Source organism: Antrostomus carolinensis, unplaced genomic scaffold (assembly GCF_000700745.2).
Source record: "Antrostomus carolinensis isolate BGI_N321 unplaced genomic scaffold, ASM70074v2 scaffold8583, whole genome shotgun sequence".
Lineage (NCBI taxonomy): Eukaryota > Metazoa > Chordata > Aves > Caprimulgiformes > Caprimulgidae > Antrostomus > Antrostomus carolinensis.
Genome location: NW_010305799.1, coordinates 9,487 through 31,053, shown reverse-complemented (window position 1 = coordinate 31,053; position 21,567 = coordinate 9,487). Strand labels below are relative to the sequence as shown.

Sequence of the window (21,567 nt, the reverse complement as noted above, 5' to 3'; positions counted from 1 at the left end):
TTTGCTCCTGATAAGTGGGGAGAAGTGTATGGAGTGGAACAGTGTTAGATTTGATTGGCATCCTGATCATACCCCTCTGCTGCATAAACATCACCCACCCCTTGCCTGGGAGGGAAGGAGCTGCTCTCCCTGCTCTGAGGTCCTGGTCAACACACCCCAGAAAACCTGACTCTGCAGCGAGAGGGTCCTGTTAACAGTCTCACTCTACCTGCAGAGGAACAGCCACGAATCTTCTTGTGTTACTGCTCCGAGCTGAAAGAGCACCTCAGCAGCAGGCTGGGCTTGGCTTGAGGGACACAGAGAGCTGTGGGCCTGAAGCCAAACTCATCTACACAGTCAAACGTCCCCAAAATGGGTTGAAACAAGGTACAAGGATGCTCTGACGTGGTTTTGCCTTTGCTTCCCCTGGTCACAGTTAGGTGTGAGTTTTAAGGTCGCTATCAAGTGTCTGAAACCAGCCTCCACATCCAGAGACCTCCTTGGCTTCCAGTTGCCTGAAGGAGTGTTTGATGAAGCTGCTGTGGCCCAGACAGCACAGCACTCTCGGTTCCCGTAGCATCATGTTCTGCTGGGGGAGAGAAGCAAATGGGCCCAGACTCCATCGCATCTGCAGATGCTGGGCAGCAGTCAGCTGTGGTTCTGCTGGCTGCAGGAGAAGAGAGAGAATTTTATTGAGGAATAAGGGAGGGAGACATTAGCCCCAAGAACTGGAGGTGGGAGCCCTGAATCCCAGTCGTTTCTCCTTCATTCCTCATTTTGTATCGAGTGGGCTTGTGCTTCAATGGGGGAAAACATCCAGAACAAAAAGATGATCAATATTATCAGAAACTGCTGGTTTCTTCCATGGATTCCTTGACCCTTTCAAGGGCCTCCTGTTGTTTGGTTGCAATCTCTGTGGAGGGGAAGGACACCATGACTCCCTGCACTTTTACTCCCTGCTCCAGCTTCTAGCTCTTGCTTTTTTCCCCCCATTATTTCCCATGCCCAGGATCAGTTCAGTTATTTACAAGCCCCAGAGCTGCCCAAGAGCCAACGGCCACTGTTCTCTGCTGTTCCTACCTTTGCTATTCCCAGTGCCTCTTGTCTTGGAGCCTCAGTTTCTGTCTGGGTCTAAATAATTGCCCGGTCTATACTTGTCTGTCTGCTTGACTGTCTGTCCTTCAGGGCTTCCTGTGGTTGTCATGTCTGCAGCCACCTGTTAGTATCTAAAGAAGGATTTTTTCCTTCAGCAGTTCCTTTCCAAGCCACACAGCTTTGCAACCTCCCTCAGGGGATGAGCTTTGTGCATTTGACTGCATGGGCTCATCCTCAAGTGGCATGAAGATGCTGACTTCATTGGAGTGTTCCTCACACGGTGCCAGATGAGATCTGGCCAAACAGCTGTTCTGGTCACCCTTGTGTGATGGCACAGGCTGACCTGACCCCCAAGAATAGGTCCTGTGTTATAGAACATGTCATGGACATGCCTTCAGACGGGACAATATTTTGCAGGGGAGAAAATTCCATCATGATAAAGACAAATACTGAGTCTCTGAAAGTGGTTAATGGGGAAAAAAAAAGCAATTTAAATAATCTTTCCACTTGGTGCCTCTCACAAGAGACCTGAGGCAGTGACCCAAACTCAGCCTGAATTGAAACTCTGGTCCTGCTCTGCTCTGACAACTGAGCTTGCTTGAAATATCATGAAATGTGAAACTTTTACAACTGGGAAGAGTGAAGTGATGGCTCACACTGGTTCAGTCTGAGCCACACCAGAATTTCAGAAGAATATAAGGCTCTGGAAGAGGGGAAAAAGAAAAATCATACATGATACATGTTCCTATTGTTTAAGAACAGGTTTATATTGTTTTTAATCTGCTGTGGCTGCAGCTGTTACTTCGTGAGCCCATCTCTTGTTTACACTTAGACAAAAAATCAAACAAAAAACAGTCAGAGCGCAATTCCATTTACTGGGAGCAATTGGTCTTAAATCCAAGGAAACGAGAAACACCATCAGAGAGCAAGGTTTGTCCCAGCACACACTGAACCAGATGGATTAGTCCTGGGGAGCTGCCTCAGCCTTTGATTCTCATCCTTAATAAATAAAGGTAAAGTCCCTTCCTGTGCAGTGAGGCCAGGTCCTGCTCCTGACCCCAGAGACCTGGTGCATCTCCTGCACATGGGTGATTGCAAACAGCCACATAAAGGAGACACAAGGTCAGATTCCTGGTGTGAGGGGCCTTTTTCCTCTGAGTTTAGGAAGCGACTGTAGATTTGACCCTACTTAAGAGAGATCAGAACATACCTGTTGCTGGGACTGGGTAACCTTCAGCCCAAGTAAGGCTGCAGTGGTGAGAACTCAGGTCCCACGTGCCATATAACACGTGGTGTTGTGCAGAAGATGACTGTTGTTCCCAACAGCCAGGTGTCTGCCATGTCTTCTCTTTGGGGAAGGAGTTGGCAAGCCCCCACGGAGAAGCAGAAGGTCCAAGAGGCTTCTGTGGTTTGAGTACTGCGAAACCCCAGCAGCAGGGTTGTATTGCCCCAGAGCAGCACCTGCTCTCTCTCTGCTTGACATCAGCACTCCTGTCCCTGTCCCATCCCCTTCTGCTCGAGGTGTGAGCCTTACCAACAACGTCTGACTTTGTGGTCTCTTGTTCCTCTGTCCAAGTGAGGTTGCTACCGTTGCTCGCAGCTCAGTTGTCCGTGAAGTCTGCCGTTGCACTGTCTTCTTCTCCTGTGCATGTGTTCGTTTTGCTTTTGTCCAGTTGTGGGGGTGTTTTCTCCTTGTTTAATTGTCTGAGATGTACTAGTGTTGACTTGTTTGTTGTTCTCTTGCCTCTGATCCAGTCTTCATCCAAAACAAACAAACCAACCAACCAAACAAACAAAACAGAGACGGAAACAATAACAAAACCAAAACCCAGTAACAACCTCAAACCAAAAGGGTTCAGTTGGGAGAACATGACTTGGGCATCAGGGAGTTGACACAACAAGGTCAGGGCCAGGCAAGAGACTGGGCAGAACCCTGGGGAAGAGAAAAGATGGGGTTGCAAAGCTTACAGTTGGCAGCTGGGTCTGCAACGGCAGCTCCATAGGGACAAAGGAGTGGGAAGGGTGCACCAAGTCTCAGCACTCATCTGCCAGATGCTTTGAGGGAGTTTTCTGCAGAATTAGATAGTGGGGGGAATTTTGTGCCACCTCAGGAAGGGCTATTTTTAGAGCAGAGACAGAGCTTAAAACAGTACTTGCCAATTCTCCAGAGCTGGGATTGGCACTGGAAACATTCTCCTGCATTTTTGGTGTGAGGAGGCCAGGTTTGGCTGCCTGCACACCAAACTGGTACATGCTGGTGGCTGGGATTGGTTGCAAAGGAGATGTGTGGCAAGATGGGTGGACAAAAGCACAGGCTTGTGAAATCCATTGTATCAACCAGGAGCTCCTTCTTAAATTGAAGCAGCCGCTTACCAGCACAGCTGAATAAAGCCCTCGCCCCTTGGTGGGACCCCTGAGGGCAGCATAAAGCCAAACCCCTTCTACACCAACCTTCTCGCCATTCTTACAACCTTCTTTCTTCCCAAGAGAGCAACACATCAAAGAGCAGGCCTGTCGAGATGGTTGTCTCCTCCAGTTTCCTCCTTATCTGGCATCTGTTATGCCACCACGTTCAGCAGTTCACAACAGGATGGGTGTGGGGAAGGAAGAAGTGACAGGAGACCAATGTCACCATAGGTGTAGGAAGAGCTGTGCCAGGGAGGGGCTTGCAGAGCGTGGTGGGGTGGTTTTGTTACTCTCACTGCTACTCTCTACCTCATTTTCCAGTTGCACTCAGCTGGGAGAAGAGAATCCCTGATAAAAAGGGATACTGCAAAGAGCCACGAAGATGATTAAGGGACTGGAGCAGGCAGGAGGCTTGCAGGTGATCAATGACACGGGGAGCCTCGGTCCCCTTTCAGATTGCACTTTGAGACAGCTTCACACTTTTTTAACAGTTTTCCAGTCAGTGTGGCACAGCTGAAGAGTGTGTGGGGGTGAACATGGAGGGAATGGAGGCCTCTTCTGCATTCAGGGAGCTTGGAAGGTAGAAAGAGCCAAGAGGAGGTCCCAGAGCACCTCTGGATGTAAAAGAACAGAAGTACTTCTGTGCCTGGGGCACACGGTACAAGTGGGAAGATATTTGGAGCAAATGTTCAACCTGGATACACTGGAGAAACAGCTGGATGCTCCCGTGACAGGCAGTGGGATGGAGAGTAGGGGACAGATGGGGCATTACCTGCTGGTCAGGGACACAGGATGGCTGGTTCTACCTTAGGATGGAGTGAAGATGAGGTGTCTCCTTAGGCTGCCCAGGAGAGCACAAGGAAACAAGTGAATTTACTGAAAAACACACAGAAAAAACCCCAATAGAAATAAGCCAGGCCCCCAACCTCCCTGCACGTGGGCTGTGGGACAAGAGAGGAGGAAGCAGAGGAGTAGGGAGATGTGGGCAGGTCCCAGGAGGTGTCTGCAGTGGGTCTGGGCTGCCCGTTGGCTCTCAGGAACCATTCCCATTGTGTCCATGTGTGTCTGTGTGTTTCTGTCTGTGTGTCCTCACGTGTTCACTGCATGAAGCCTGTTCCTCTGCTCTAGTACCTCCCATCCGTTTCTTTTCCAGGGGGGTTGCTAGTTTCACTCCCCTCTTCAAGCTGAGCCCTGGGATTTCCACACAGGGGTGATACCAGGAGGATGGCTCGATCCTGCGAGGTGCTGAGCACTGAGGCAGTGGAAACCCTTGCAGGACAGAGCACACAGTTTAGGAAGGTTATTTGCAATAGTGCTCTGCAGTGTGAGTTCAGGAACAAACCCTGGAGTGCTGTTTTCCCTGATTGTTCATCCTTCTTTTCTTTTTTTCTGCTCTCAAACCAATTTTGCACGTGTTGGACAGGAAGAGGTACAACACACGTTGATATGACCAGGGAGAGAGATTATACTCTGCTCTGAGCCTAATCCCAGAATAATCTCTACTGTGGTTGAAAAGCAATAATGGCTAATTTTATTTTTTATTATTATTAAATACACTTGCACAGGCAAATGTCACCCCCAGTTTGTGTCCTGCAGCGGCCGTGCTGGGAGTGGTGACAATGCTGTGCTGGAGCTCCGGGGAGCAGCTGAAGGCCACAGAGAGCTTGGGGGTGAGGGAGGCAATAGAAAAAGCACACTGTGATTTTCTTTGGGTCAATGAGTGAGTGTATTTCAGCCATTCCTTCCCTTTCAGTAATATGTTTGTATAATAGAGAACCAGTTCAGCTCCTGAAACCAAGCCCGTCCTTTGCTGTTTGTCAGTAAAATAGGTTTTTTGCAAGTTTTGCGTCTGAGTGGTTTTTTTCCAGCCCTTTGAACCCGATGAAACTCCTGGGGTGGGAGGCTGGGAGCCTGCAGACCAACAGGTCACCAGTTTATGGGCAGGAGTTTGAGAGGAGGAGGTACAAACACGGCTGGAGCGGTGGGGGAAAAAACTGTGCCCAGCCCTGAGCTATGAAGAAGGGCTGTGTGATTGCCCCCGGGTTTGGTGACATCATGGGACACTGTCCCAGATTTTAGCCTGCTTGTCTCCCACTCACTGGGAACACAGAGAAGCTCAAAGGTCCAAAACTGATTTAAAAAGAAGATAAATATTTTACCGTTAAAATCAAATTCTGGGTGCAAGTTACCTCCAGAGAGGAGCGGGTGCAGGGAACCTGGGGATGTGGCATTTCCCGTTCCAGCAGCACCAAAATCTGCCACCATGAACCAGCCCTTTAACTTTCCTCATTCTGCTCTTTTCTCTCCATGAACAGGATCTCACACACAAACTGATTAAGTCTGATGCTGAGCAGGATTTCAGTCCTTAGGTGCAAAGGTGCTGCTGCTGCACGAGCTGTTCTACGAGTCTGGGCACATTTTACTCAGACTTGGTGGAGACACCACATGAAAGCAGAGCAGTAATAAAAACACCTCACAACACCCGAGCAAAGCAAGCCCCACAACAAGACTAAAACCCACAACAGCAGGAGAGAGAGGAAAAAACCACCCAGGCAGCGCGGCCGGGAGCTGGTGTCCTGGATCTGAGTGATCTCACACCCTGGTACTGTCACAGAGGAACCTTCCTCCCAGTGCATCACATTCAAAAGTCAAAACTTTAAGGGCTGGCAGCTGAGAACAGAGAGGTGACCACGTTATAAATCTGTCTCCCAGCTGCAACGTCGAGCACAGAGAAGGCGTTTCAGCTGGCAGCGGCAGGGATGGGGTGTGATGGATTGCTTGCTAATCCATCTGCTCTTGGATTTGCTCTCCAATACCAAACACTATTTTAATAAAGTGCTATTAGCTCATAACTCACTCAGTGTCATGGAGAGGAGAGAACCTCAGCCTGGGGTTGCCATCCTCTATTCCGGCACAGAGTGTTAGCAAATAGCTATCTGGGTGTCACCTCCACAGGGACATCGGTCATCCTGTGAGCTGACAGCAAACCAAACTTACTGAGGAGGCTGGCAGAGGTGACAGAGGCCCTGCATTTAAATCTTTGATGAGGCAGGAGCTGAACAATGACAAGTGGCCCTTTTTTTCTTCTTTCCTGTTGCATTCCATGAGCAGCAGCAGTGGTGACAGTGACTGGCACGGCTTTCAGCAGGGCATGAAATCACCTCGCTGGTGGCTTGGAGCAACGTGCACAGTGAGAGGGACAAGGAATCTCTTTTCAAAGGCAGGGTTTAGAGGGCTGGTGACAATAGTGCCTGGGATGCAGCGAGAGAGGTGGCTTCAGCAGCCCAACTGCCCACGGCACATGGTGTGAAGGAAGGAAGAGCAGCGTGCAAGTGTGGATGGATGGATGGATGGATGGATGGATGGATGGATGGATGGATGGAGAACTTTATTTCCTGTGGAAATAAAAAATGAAGGGTCAACACCGGGAAAAGCAGCACTTGCAAGCCTGGCAGCTCCAGTTGTTCCAGGCTGCACTAAGCCTGACCTGGTGCAGGACTGCAGAGTCCATCAGCTGCCCACGCTCCCCATGCCGCTCAGCAGAACACAGGGATGCTGAGCTCCAACAGTGGGACTTCTTGGCTGGAACCTACTCCACCTGCTCCCAAACGCTGTCAGGGAAGGACAAATGGCACCAGCTTGTACAAGTGGAAGCCCACGCCACTCTTTCAATGCAGTGGGAAGAGATGAAAACAACTGGGTTGGAGGATTGGACCCAAGCAAGACAAGTTGCCCACAGCACCTCTGCCACTCCTTACCCACCTTACCTGACAGTTGTAGCACCCCAAGTCTCCTCAGCCCTCTTAAATCAGGCCCATCTCTGGCTTTTCTCCTCTACCTCCTCAGTTTTTTTCCCATTGAGGTGCCACCCCCCTCCCTTCTTCACAGGAGGGAAGTAAGACACCCATCACTCAACCAGTGTTTGATGTATCCATACTACTGGGCTGGGCACAAAGAGTCCTTCTCCTGTTACCAAGGGTTGAGACACACAGAAGTTCTGTGTATTCAAGAGCCCTGTTAAGTTCTTGGTATAAACTATAGAAATGTCTCTACTTACCTCTCCTCCACCCTTTAAAGGAAAATGAAGAAAACAGACTTCATTTAGTAGAGAGGCTGCCCAAGAAGGGGAAAGGACTTTGCTCCTTGGGATACAAACAGCACCAGCTAGTGAGTCACACCAGAGCAACGTTACAACACACACCAGAAACGCTAAAAAAAAATGGGAGTTCTCAAAAGCACCCACGTGTCTGAATTCAAGAGTCTTCTCCATCCAGATGAAGCCCATACAGCAAAGCTCAGGTAAGGACCAGCAGCATCCATCATCAAGAGTGGTCATTAAAAAGCCTGAAAATTACTTCTGTACTCAAACCTGGGAACCCTTAGGTCAGCCTACGCTTCCTGCCATCTTCCCTGCTCCAGCAAGAGGCTACTTCCAGCTAATTGTTCTCCAGAAGCCACCATTAATCAGTGCTGCTCAGCACAGCAGCCGGGATCACAGTGGCACTACACACACCGCGCTGCCTTTGCTTCCACGCAGGGACCTGACGCAATCTGAAGGAGGAATTGTGTGAAATAGCTGAGACAGCAACTCCTGTGCCTTGCACACAGCTTCACAGCAGGATTCTCTTCCCAGCGATAGGTATCAGCACAAGGACAAGCCACGGGGCACCTTTCCCCCCTCCCAGCTCCTTTTGTGCTTCATGGGGATGAGTATGGAAGAGAGAGGAAAAGTCTTGAAGGTGTGTGTCACTTGGAGATCTGAATCCCACAATAGCAGGCTGCTCCCTCACATCATTCATTAGCAAGGGTTTTTTAGCAGAGTGGCTCTGTTTAGCTTCCTTCCATCTCCTGGGGCTTAGAAATGTAGTTCTGGTAAAATCTTCCTAGGAAGGGGAAAGCCTAGAACAGCTAATCCCCTAGTAAACCAATGGACTAAAGGACAGCTACACCTAGGCTGAAGTGGGGGTGAATGGCATTCCAGTTTATTTCAGTCAGTCAGAACACAAAGTCTGCAGTTGCAGTTGATAGTGATTCCTCCCTTTCCTCTACAGCAGCATCTCACAGCAAAGGACCTCACAACACGTACACGTCAGCAGGGTGTGGAACTGTGGGTGCACACAACTGCAGTGGGACACCCATCCTCAACAAAGGAGCAGCTTCTAAAATGCATCTTCAGATTCTGCCTTGGCATCTAGGGGAAAATATCTGAGAAAACTCTTCTGAGAGAAGATGGCAGCCCAAGACAGTGAAGCGTTGCAGCCTCAAGAACTATTTCTTTCCTGGTGTCCCACAAGGCTGCCTGTTCTGAGGGCCTCGGTGACCAGCCCTGTTCTGCTCCCCGGCTCTCAAGCTCTTGTCAGTGTGCATCTCTCAGAGCTCAGTAACAGCCACCAGTGAAATGGACAATGCAGAGATCGCTGTCAGTTCCTGTCGGAGGAGAACATCTCAGCAAGGTACTCAAGGGCATAGATTTAGGTCAGGCAAATGTGCTGGCATAGTGTAGTTACAGAAGGGGATTCAGAGCAGAGCAGAGTTCAAATCCAGTTCAAACCCATAAAAAAAAAATAATAAAAACACTAAGAGATTTTCTGACCTGTCTCTCATATGCACAGACAGAACAAATGGCATTTGATGAGACAGGCTGGTGTTCAGGACTTGACAATGGCACATTTCCCAATTGTTCCAGAAATGCAGCAAAAGATTCATGTAGCAAGAGCAGCTTGATGGCAGCAGCCAGCAGCAAACAAGCCCCCACTCAGCTCGCTCTCTCCTCAGACCATGTTGGACACCTGAGTGCCAGGCAGACTCACTGAGCCTTGCCTACTCACCTCCTCAGAGAGACCTCAGGGGAAAAAAAAATGTGTGGGGCTGCTCTCAGACCAGCTGTAGCAGCAAGTACCTGGCTGGAGAAAGCCAACACCACATTGTGGGGTGTGCAGTCAGAGCAGACACAGCAGGAGCTGGGAAGCAGCGGTTCCTGCTGCAGCTCAGCGGTGTCTGAAGGGCTGAGCAGCACATTCCCAGCACTCTGAGCAGTGTGTAGTGGCTCCACTGCAGTCCCAATAACCTTGTGTGATCCAGGGAGTGTGTGTAGTTATTCTACAGTGGTGCACTGGAGGGGGATAAAACCTCTCAGGCTTGGAATACTCAGTGCTTCAGCAGCGAGGAGTTACACTCCAGAGGGTTTAGTCCCTCACAGTGTGGCACTGCAAGATGACTCTACAGCCATCCTCCTGGAGACCCCAACACAGAGGAGACAAGAGGCAGGAGCTAGGCACCAGCAGATGTAGCCACATCACAAGGAAAGTATCACTGCTCATCAGCCAACATACTGCACAGCTGTAGAAAGATGAGAAATGCCTCTGCTGGAGTATAAACCCTGCAAAGTTCAATAAATGGGAGTAGCAGGGTTGGACAGGCCCTGGGTTCCCACAGGCCCATGTCCCTGGGACAATGTAGAAGTGTCAAATGGCTGAAAAGGATTTGGGGTTTGAGCCTCTCTCGCAGGACAGGCCGTACAGACTAACACAGTCAATGGTATTTCAGGGGGTCCTTTAATACAGTGTTTCTGCCTTATTTAAACCATTTTTTCTCTGGTGCACTCTAAAAACACGACATGAAAGGCAGACTGAGGCAATACCCCCTTCCCTGGCACCAATGGACACATTTGTTTCAACACATGATTCCATCAAATATTTGCCCAAAAGGCCCTCCCAGCATTGTCCCACACCCACTTCCCCACACGGGCTGGTCTGAAGCCTGCAGACTTCTCACACGGGTGTTCCTTTGGGGAAAGGCAGGGGTGGGTTTCTGTCAGCCCCTTTGCTTGCTTCAGCACCTTCTGTTTTCAGCCACTCCATCTTCTGTTTATGTTGCTGCACAGCATCAGCTACCCGGGCATCGATCATGGCCTCTGTAAGAACACCATCCTCTGATGCATAAGCTGCAGCCTGGGGAGGCAAAGGCAGAAGAGACACAAGTTAGTGACGGCAGTTCCTAGGAGCAGGGAGATGCTGAACACAGCCAGTGTGGTTAGGCTGCTGTCACACTGGGCTTGTTTAAATTTCCTCTCCTGCTTTAAAAGTGCTGCATATATGAAGCCAAGAAGCTAAAGAGTAACAGGTCCATATGGTGATTGAATGACTCCATCCAAGACAACAGAAAATGTTTTAAACATACACACAGGAGAACTGACATCAGTGCTAGGGTGAATATGGGCAACGTGGCAACTCTAAGATGATGTCTGACGTGCACTCATCTTGCTTTCCTCATGCAATCTGTGAGGAATCTCCCCTGCATCTCATCTGCCTGCAGGGGCTCCCCTTTTCTCCTCCCTCCATTCATACCTCAACTCCTGCCTCTCCAATTCTGCTTGGTAAAGTAACACTTGGTCCTGTTACTGCTTTGATAGGCAGCACAAATTTGATCATAGTTCCTTGCAGAAAGGGCTGAAAACTACTGACATCCTTTCCCAACAGCCCACAGTATTTCCAGCAGGAGCTTGGGGGAAACAGGACCATGTGCCATTTCTCTTCAGCTGCAGCAAAAGGATTGTCACTTTTGTCCAGCACGCAGGGCAGCCAGGACTGTGCTGATGGACATTCTGCAGATGACAACACAAGCAGCCAAGGCAGAGAAGGATGCTGACGCTGTTGGCTGTGCCCATCTCCAAGGTAACAAAGCAACTCCAAGCTACAGATTTCTAAATCTGGTTGCTCCCTTTGCAAGTGCTCCTGCAAGCGACTCAGTACCGTGGTTCCTTGCACAGCTATGCCAGCGAGGGAGCTGACACTAATCCACATACTTGCCTGTCAGGTTACTGCTACCTCACTGCAAGAAGAATAAATATTTCAAGAAATGAGCAAAAGGTTACCCAAGTTTTCAGGCTCCTCTAGCCTACCTTCCAGCCCTTGCTTGGTAGCCCTTTTTGGGGAACTGGTTAAATCACAAAAGGTCTCATCACACAAACCACATGTAACCACAGAGCTGGCAGGCACTGGTTTTTAGTGCAAGAAGCATCAAAACAAGATCCTTCCCTCTGTGAAACCCTGGTAATCCTTCCTTAAGGCAGAAGTGACAAGTTAGGCTAACGCTTGTACTTCAAGTTAGGAGTAAACACTGGCTGCTGGCAAGGACTGCGGAGAAAGAGAAGGTCTGCAAATACAGAATTCACTTGGCATAAAGGCCCTTGGCCTCTGTATTCAACAGCAGAGCAGGAGCATCCTGGACACAAAGAGGCAGTCACTGCCCACCCACACCAGAAGAGCACTGCTTCCACAACCCGCCTGCTGCCACTAACAGTTACACAACAGGAACCACAACATGACCTGTCTCCTCTCTCTGCTGTAAAAGGGGCACGGTGGAAAGGTTCTGCTCAGCTGAAGGATCCTCTCTGACTCACCCCCATCACCCATCCACCCCCCTTTCTATTTTATTTTATTTTTTGCAGGACATGACTGAAGACTTACAGCTAAAAGGAGCCAGCACTCTTTTGTCAACACAGCCCTCCAGCCAGGAGAACCTGGGGTTTTAAAACAGAGTCAAGTGTTTTCCTGGGATGCGTGTTCTGTGCCTTCACAGATCTGGGAGGATGTCTTCCCTTCCTCCCTGCCACTGCATAGACCACAAATTCAACTGTGGAAACTCCTGTAAAGCTGTGCAGTTCACGCTCTGTTGATTTTCTCAATGACTTTCTATTTATAGAAAGCCTCAGGCCCTAGCTGTCAAGAAAGCAAATGGGAGAAGCAGCTGTCCCTTCTGGGAGTCGCTTGCACACACACACAAATGGTACCCAGCTTCATTTATATTCATACCTCTGCCTTCTGCATGGACAAATTTTAACCCATTTTCCTCAGTGCAACTATTCCTGTTTTATAACTCAAAACCGATTACAAAATAATCTGAAAACAAAGTATTTGTGAGGGGGAAGTAAAGGGATGGAGCACAGATGACAAGTCCAGACTCAATGACCTCATGTTTCATTTCAGCCAAGAACCATGGGTTATTTTAACTTGGCCCAATTAACCTGTATCCTTTGAATCACATTTATAATGAAAACAGCCTGCTCAAAAAAACCCCTCTAAACACATAAGCATTCCACACTTCCCCTACTTAATTATAAAGTCCTTCAGCCCACTATAGAAACATTAAATTCCTCCCATAACTTGGTCAGGCAGATGATTTTTATTTTTTAAATATAAACAAAGTTCATGGAGCAAAAAGGTGTTTATGTCAGTGGCACAAGAGGCAAGGAAATGAGAGGAAGCTCACCTCTGTCCTTAACACTGGACATAAAACTCCTGGGAATTCTCTTGAAGTGTTGCCAAAACAATTTTCTGGAGGTTACAGCTTGGCACAGTGAAAGGTTACTTTTCTGACATTTTATCTAAAGCATATCAATGGGTTTAAGCACAAGGTGCAGAACTAGAAAGTCTGCACGTTACTATAAATGGATCTGAAGGGAACGTTTAAGTGTGTAAATGCATCTAATCCATGATATATTCATAAAGGATTAGATATGGGGAATGGAAAAGCACAAGGACAAAAGGTAATGCTCAGTCTTCTGCAGGAGAGATTAAAATGGATTTCTAGCATGCAGACTATTAGCTGTGCCAGACAGCAATATCCATCCCAGTGCTAGAGGTTACATCCTCTGCTTTTCTGTATCTTATTTTTTCTCTTTGGTAAATTCAGGACAAACTGAGTCAGACTGAAACAGTGAACTAGAGCTTCAGGTAAATGACAGCCAATCAATTTCATCCCAGCTTAAGAGTGGAATTAAGCCTACAAAAGTTGCAGCTCTTGCTCAGGCTTCTAGTTTAACTGAGGTGTTTTTGTTAAAAGAGATATTGGCAGATTATTCCAAAAACATCTTCATGGGAAATGACTGGGAGGGGGACAGCAGAGTGGCCATATGCTGCCGTTCAGGTTACTCTCAGTAAGAGCTAACAGCTATGATTGTTTCTCCTCCTACTGCTTCAAAACTTCACTTCTCTCCCAAACCATCTCTGAGGTTCAGTTCTGGCTGTAAGAGATGACCTCAGGCAAGCTAAGTAGAGCTGACGAGGATCCTAGGATCTCAAAACTCCATCAAGTCCATGATAAATACCCTCATCTGCTCCCTCTCCATTCCCTCCAGCACCTCTGAAGGTTGAGGAACGGACGCAGGAATAGCAATGCAGATTCCTCACTGCCTTTCCTAGTAGTCCCTGAGCTCCATGAGTGATCTGATTAGGTTTCATCACATAGAGGTTAGGACTACAATTGCAAGCAACGAGGTTTCAGTCAGCTGGAGGCAGCAGGACAGACCCTGTGGAACAGAGCAATGCTTCACCACAGATTAAGCCTGTCACTCTGCTCCCTCTGCATTTGTCTCTGTTGTCCAGACACTGGATGAAATTTTGTTCCAAGGCATGTCTACAGAGGTGTAATGCACACAGGCAACAACACTGCAAATAACTGTTAGAGAAATAAACTAATTAAGAAAATATATATACAGAGCTGAGGTGAATGAAGCGACAGGCACGCTGCAGTTAAGCCTGTACTCTGAGGATGAGCTCCAAGTCCCATCAGGGCACTAGGCAACACAGCTGAAAACAAAAGGCAAACAAAACGCTCCATCCAGCTCTGTGCTCCAGCATTCACAACCAGCGCTGTTCACTAGGGCTTTGTGCTGTCACCTTCCCCAGAATGGGTCAATTCAATTTATTTATTAAACAGGGACCTTAGGCGTATTGCATTTCAGCAGCTGCTGTGATGAGCCTATCTAGAAAAGTGTCAGAAGCTTAAATGTCTTGAGACACAGTTGTTTCAAGTCTGCTTTGAGGACTTCTAAAGAGCACTAGGCTCACATCTGCTGTTTGCCAGCTCTGTGAGGTGTTAGGAAGGATCAGAAATAAAACTGTTGATACTTTGTTTTTTCCCTTTTCTCAGCTCTTCCTGCCCTTCATCTTCTCAGCCTGTACATCATCTCAAACTCTTCTTGTGTGTGTTGTTAACTTGACAGAATGCTTTGGGTGAAGAGAGGTGAAAAAAAGGCAACTGCAAATAGGGAACTGACTGGGAAGTCCAGACATTCACCTTAACTAACATCACAGAAGTGGCTTCCTAAATCCTCAGGTTAAGCCCTTTGGTAGCTTCCTTACAGCTCTGCACGTCCAAGGCAGACAAAACTGTAGCTTGCAAACTGATTAAAATTCAGGTGTGTGTTCAGAGAGGTGCTGCTCATGCCAGGCTACTTCCCACACCAGCCATCTTTGGCATGCAGCATCTTGAATCAAAAGTTTAGTCATAAAGGAGTTTGAAAGACCAACAGTTCAGAGTTAACAGTCCTGTCTGCAGGATATAACCACCTTACAGCTGAGGAAAGTCTGACAAGCATTGTCTTGAGCCAGCTATGCTGGTTCTCAGAGCCCCTACCTACCTGATCCACCTCCTTAGATGTGCCAGGACAATAGTGTAGCTACGCAGTTAACTTGTCTTGCCAAGCTATTTTTAATTCTGATCAGCTCCCTGACCCAGTTCATAGTACAGCCGTGCAGAGAGGTGTTCCAGCACAAGGAAAGGAAGCAGAAAGGCAGGAATACGAGGCAGGACTAACACGGTCAGAAATGCTTGTCAGACTGCAGCCTTAATCCTTCCCTGATAGCAGAGAGCACTGTACCAGCTGCAAAGCTGTTAGCACTGACCCAGGACCCAAAATACCAGTGCCATTCCAGAGACCAGCTTGGGTTAAGAACAGTTAACACACCTGCTTACAGAGAGGCTTTTAACCACAGCTACTGAAGTGCCAAACCCTTGGTACTTTACCTAGGCAAAGCCAAAGGCAACTCTTGCAGCCTTCAGTAAAGCTCTGGTCAGGTACAGCTCCAAACTCCTTGACCCAATGACTGAAAGAGAACCCTACATTAGAACTTAGGATCAAGAGCTCTGAGAGGGACTCCCAGGGCAGCGTTCAATACAGAAGTCTTACCCCTTCTTGGATGCCCTCACAAACCTGCTAGTGAACTGCATCCACTCAGTCATCTCCTGAGGAAAGAAGTCCACGTGTCTAGCCACAGCTGCAAGAAGCCTGTGCTATTTTAACACTGACCCATGAAACATCACGCTTCCTTTCTTGATCAACAAGAGATAAGATATGAAGTGCCTTGTTCCAGGATGCCAACAACTTTGATTTTGACACTGATTAAGCTTCTTGCAGCTTCTACGTCACCCTCTCCTGCATGTTTTTTTAAAGGCCTTTGACTGTTTTGTGACAGAGAGGCACATAACCTCCTGCTGCAATTTTACATAGAACCTTGTTAATAGTTCTGGTGCTATGAGGTACGTTTTAAAAAGTGATCAGGGCAACAACACTAAGGAATTAATCACCCCCATCTTTCCCTTCCTTCAAGATCACTTAAAGGATAAATGATAAAAGCTGAGGTCATTCCCAGGGAGTAATGACAAGCTAGGAGATAAGAGCTGATAAAAAGCAAAGGATCATTTATCACTACTTTTTATTACAGGAAATGCCTGGCAGCAAAGCCTCACACACACATGGGAAAGGGAGTTCTCTTCTAAATGAAGAGAAATAAAGAAATTCTACAACAATTAGTGACCTGCTTTCTCTCCCACATCACCATCACTCAGTTTAAGACACATAACCTCAGTCTTTATCCTGGGTTTCAAAATCAGAAGTCCACAAGAAGCATAGCTGTGCTTGGAAAAAGTGAAGCTATGATCTGCTGGTTCTCAAATGCAGAATGGCCCAAGATTCTGGTCTTTCCTTCAACCTGTCAGCTCTGCAGACCGGTGTCTGAACACATGGGAGTCCACCTAACCCCCATCAGAAACCCCCTCCCTCCAAACCTCAAATACTTGTTAAGTATCTTGCTAATCTTCTTGACTGAACTGGTGACAATACTAATCTGGTATGTTTTCAGGCAGTTAGAGAACAGAAACAAATTAAAAAGAAATAAAGCTTTATGTACATTTTCAGATGACAGCACACATTTTGAAATACATTTCAATAATACAAAATTCACAGGCTAAAATTAAGCAGCTGTGTGCTAACATACAAAGTATAAAATAAGGACTAACAGCACTCACATGGCTGCTTTGGACCTCAGTTCCTGACTACTGCAATTAAATGGATTAGAAAGGATAAATACTTCCTGTACCTTAAAAGGTGGAAAAACAGTAGGAGGAAGAATGAAATGCACAAACTTTGTAAAATATTTGTAAACTGCTAAACTAAATTAAAAAAAAAACCCAAACAACTTTGTTTCTACAATACCTGAAAGGAAGTTTGACTTTAGGAAGTTACATGACATACAGTTTGGAACTTACTCCTTAAATCAATATTACTAAGTTAGTTTATAAAAATACACAATCCAGTAAAAAATAGGTAGCTGTGACAAAACAAGTTGAAAGCCTGATTAAAAAAAAAGTGCTTTAGGTTGCTGAGCATGTGAACAATTGCACCCAGAGTGCATTTCTTATTTCTGTATCAGTACCATGCTTGTAGAAGTACCTAGTCTTTTCAGCTCCATGTTCCAGTTAGTTTTGTTCCTCCAGTTACTCACGTTGCACTAAAAATGTGCAGGGCAGAAGGATGTTCTAGTGTCCTAATGCTGTCATACCTATAGGCAACATAAGGCATCTCTTCTACTGAGCTTCTTGAGCTGGAACATGAATAAAGGCCAGCATGATTTGCCCAAACCCATTCCTAACCCACTTGCTCTACTTAAAATTCAGTAAGGAATTTCCCATTAGTGATTATAAAAACTATTCCTATCTATGAGATGAAGAATTATGCTGATATTCTGACACTCACCCCTGAGCTAGCAGCATCCTAGCACTGCTGTATGGACATAATGAAACTTCCACACTGAGACAAGATTTGAGACTCCACCATTAAACACTCAAACCTTCCAGAAAGGGAAAATGAACCAAGAAGCCCTGTGATAAAAGCCCTACTGACCTGCCAGGCCACAGCGAGCTGAGAGATCTCTCGGCCAGACATGCCCTCTGTCAACCTGGCAATCTCTGAGCACTTTTTCCCATAGTCAAACTGGGCCAGCTTCAAACGTCTGAAAAGCAGAAGAACAAGGATTAGTTTATATGTGGCCACAGGACAGGAGGAGTCAGAGGTGGGCTTTTTAAGGAGCAACACTTACAATGAAATCAAAGATCAGATCGGATCAATCTCTGTAGAAAGATCCAGCCTGAGTACACAGAAGTTGTTCTCCTGGGCCCAGAAAGCCCCATTTTGTGGCACAAAGAAACATGTGTACCTGGATGAAGACCAAAAACGTGCAAGACTGCACAGCATACAAGGAAACGAGTCACTTGGTCTGATGTGTCTGTTAAGCCAAGCAAAGATAAGTGCTTGGGTATGAGGAGGTCCAACAGTGTACCTAATTGCATTATTGCCTCCAGTGTAGTACCTAATCTCCTAACTTTAAGGGCACATCCCATAACAGGATGCCTCCAGCATCTCTCCAACTCATACTTGTTTAAAGTGGGTTTATAGACAGTGTGACAGCATACACAGAAAAGGAGATGAAGGAAAAACAATAAAAGAAAGAGAATCTTACAGAGTGGGAGATCTCTGCAGGGATACTCACTGTTTACCCTCTGTGGCTGGCTTCAAGACATGCTTATCAAAATACATTCTCACAAGCCGCTCCCGTTCCTCTAGCTGGGGCAGATCAAAGTTCACCATTTCATCTATTCGGTCGTTGATAGCCCAATCAAACTGCTCAGGCTGGTTGCTTGCTAAAACAAGCATAAACCTGGAAATATGAAACAAGAGGAAAGACTGAAAAACCCATAAAAATCAAAATCAATGAACCAGTTTGAACACTGGGAACTGCCATGGCCAGTATCAAAGACATTTCATCACATGCCATGTCTGAAGATTCCTTAGAAACAGCTTTGTAACAGCATCTCACACTAAAATGCAGTGCAGTTTAAGGTATTTAGAACTGAAGTGCATTTAACCCAGTCCTTAGCATTCCAGTATCAGCCTTCCCCAGTCTGTCTTTGCCATAGTAGCCTCATTTATCACTTCCCCCACAGGCTCTCCCAAAACAGGAATATAAAGAAATTCACCAAGAGTACAACCTCTCTTGCTGACCTCCAAATCTGACATCTTGGAACAAGGCTGGACAACATGGAGAGATGTTCTCTGGCACATATGTATGTCCATTTTAAATCCCAGTTTGGGGAACTGATTTCAAGCTGCTAACTGCACAGTACCCTGGAATCATGAGGGGCTGTCTTAGCCCTGCTCTTAAGGTATGAATGGCTGCCAAACTGAAAGCCAACAGCATTACTGAAAACTCACCAGCTCAATGAGCTGCAGAGCATTGAAGGGACTCATCCTGGCCTAGGAATAAGAAGAGTGTACCACAGCTGAGTCTGTGCACAAGAAGGCAAATATTTAGCAGCCGGTAAAAGTTGACTTGTTTCCTTCATTTTTTTCCTACAAGCAAGTCGGACAACACTTTCCTGCTGCCAAGTCTAACGTGTGTAGAAAGAGAGGCATTCACAATGGGTACCATAAAACACAGGTGGTTTGTTTTACCAAGCTTTGCTCCGTGGTACAGATGTGCCAGCTACCAGGGCCAAACAAACACCCTTTTTATAAGCACTGATCTCTACTCTGTGTGCAGCCCTTCTGAGTTCTAATTTCCAGGTCCCAGGAAAAGGTAAGGGAGGAGCAAGCTACATTCAGTATAGAAACTGAAAAGGGGATATTCTATGCAGATTTTTTTTCAAGTCCTTAATAGTACAGCTCATACATTTCCAACTTCCATTTGCACACCACGGACTCTTTACAGGCTTTCCTCAATTCAGAGAAATATCAGCTGCTGTAAGCGCTGAAACTGGATACTTACTTGTTGCTGTGCTGCCTTTTTTAATGCATTTAAAGTTGCTCTGAGATCCTCACTGATTTTCTCCTGCAAAGATGAAATCCAAAGGAAGATCAACTGCTTGGGGACCCAAGACAGGTCACAGCTTTAAGCAGCATTATTGACAAAGTGACTTCTGTTATTGTCAAGTATTTGCATTACAGCAGAATCCAAAGCACTGTAATACCTTGGAAAAAAAAAAAAGGATCAATTTATATACCCACAAAAAGGGTTAGGAATTAAAGCTTCCAGCAGAGAGATTAAATATTTACCCACAGTTATTCAGTGATTTTCTTGATTTCAAACCCAAGGCTCTAACTATTGGCCCAGGTGGTTTTCCCTGCTCAACACTATTGTAGCTGGGAAGTCTAATAAGATACAGGAAAATAAGCTACAACAAAGAATTCACTTACACATAAAAGTAATCTTGTAGGGACAGCTCTTTAAACAGACCACTGGGGTTCAAGTAGCAGGTCCAGATTCAATGTACAATATGGTGACTTAGTTTGAAAACATCAATCATTTGTATAGGGGAAGATGCTAGTTAAGGTAGTGAAAAGCAGTTCTGTTATGAAAACCTCCCAAGATAAATATCTGTTGGAACAAAAACCAAACCCTGCAGGGTGCCAGCTCTGCAGTGGGAACAATCTCCTCTTGTTTTCAAGTTATGCCTCTTTCTTCCCTACTGCCCAGTCACCTGCAAAACCTCCAAAAAGCTGATGTCACCCATCTTTTGCAGAAAAGAATTCTCAAGTCAGTCTTGAGCTGCTCATTCCATCCAGCTGCAAGACACTAATTTCTTGTCTCTGCATCACTTAATTAGGTGAGTGAAAAGGCACCTGCCAGTTTTAATCTTTTGCCCTTTGAAGCTAGCTAATCAGGTTAAACAAGGCTGTTGGATTCCTAACTCTGCAGCTTACACAGATAACAGACAGAGAGAAGGTACTTACTGTTGCCCTCTTCCGCAGAAAAGCATCTGCTTCATCCACAAAGAGCAAGAGGCTGTAAAAGGAAAGCACTACACAGTAATAGGAGACAGGTAAGTGAGGCTCAAATGGCTCGAGGATTCTCCTGTCCCACTACCAGGCACCCACAACTGTGACCAGCTGTAAACCTGACAGATTACACAAGCAAATTCATTTCTTAAGGCAACATCTCTCAGCTAAGCTACAGCACCGATTCAGCATTTCATACGCTTGGCCCATCCCAACAGTTAAGAAAGAGGCATTAGCTTAAGACACCTCAGGCCATAAATCTGACTCCAGGCCTCTGGAGTTTTGTTCCCTGCTGTTCAGAAGCAGACTGAAGAGAAGCAGCCAGCAGTCTTCATCCATTTGAATATCCTCACATCTCTTCCAATTTCTTTTTCTAAGCTCACTTGAATTCTTACACCTTTCCTTCTATAGCTCCTCAGGGTAGGAGAAGCTTAAAAAGCTTAAATCCTTAGGACATTTACTCTGCAAGTCTTTGGGGTTTTTTTGAAGAGGGAATGGAAACATTTAGATGATGAATGCAGCAAGGATTAAAACAGACACTGCAAGATAATGTCCATCTAAAGCAATCAGAGAACGTGTAAATCACCAGTTAGCTGCATTTACAGAGACCTGCAATCAAAACAGCACAAAAAAACCAAACTGACACCTACTGAATATCCTTAGAGCAGCTTCTTAGCTACCTCTGGACTGCAAAAATCCATTTACACTAGCATGAACAGATTAACTACATACTCTTACAAAATCAGGGAGTCAAGATTGAGCCTCAGAATGAATGTTTTTCTGCAGATAAAAGTTTGCTTTTAAAGGTGACTGAAAAGCACAGCAGCTTGGGACTTTGACACCTATCTAACATCAGTGCCTTTAGCACGTCTCCTTCTTATCATCTTTTATTTCTTGTAATTCACTACTTCTGCTTGAGAATCAAAAGTAAACAAGAAGCCAGATCCAAACACTATCAGAGTCTAAAATCTGAGCAATTGCAAGAGGGAACATAACAGCCAGAGAGTGTAAACAGCCCGTTGCATCTCCATTTCTGGTGTCTTCTAACTACTGTCAGAAAACTAACTGCTCTGAAAGACATGTCAAAACCTTCAAGTGGGCAGTCACTCTCCACCTGCCTGGTGAGACCAGCAGAGAGTCAAGTTATGACTGATCTGAAAAAACCTGAAGTAAACATGAAGGGTTTGAGAGAG

General features: G+C 46.3%; 1 protein-coding gene across 1 annotated transcript in view; it reads right to left on the bottom strand.

Moving 5' to 3' along the window:
- Positions 1-10,250: 10,250 nt before the first annotated feature.
- Positions 10,251-21,567, bottom strand: part of ATAD3A (ATPase family AAA domain containing 3A) — a 20,673-nt gene continuing 9,356 nt past the window's right edge. Inside the window, exons 11-15 of the mRNA XM_029084250.1 lie at positions 20,330-20,381; positions 19,365-19,427; positions 18,090-18,283; positions 17,444-17,552; positions 10,251-10,430 (exon numbers count right to left, since the gene is read on the bottom strand). Coding sequence (XP_028940083.1) covers positions 10,251-10,430; positions 17,444-17,552; positions 18,090-18,283; positions 19,365-19,427; positions 20,330-20,381 — 598 coding nt within the window. The remainder of the gene's footprint in view (positions 10,431-17,443; positions 17,553-18,089; positions 18,284-19,364; positions 19,428-20,329; positions 20,382-21,567) is intronic.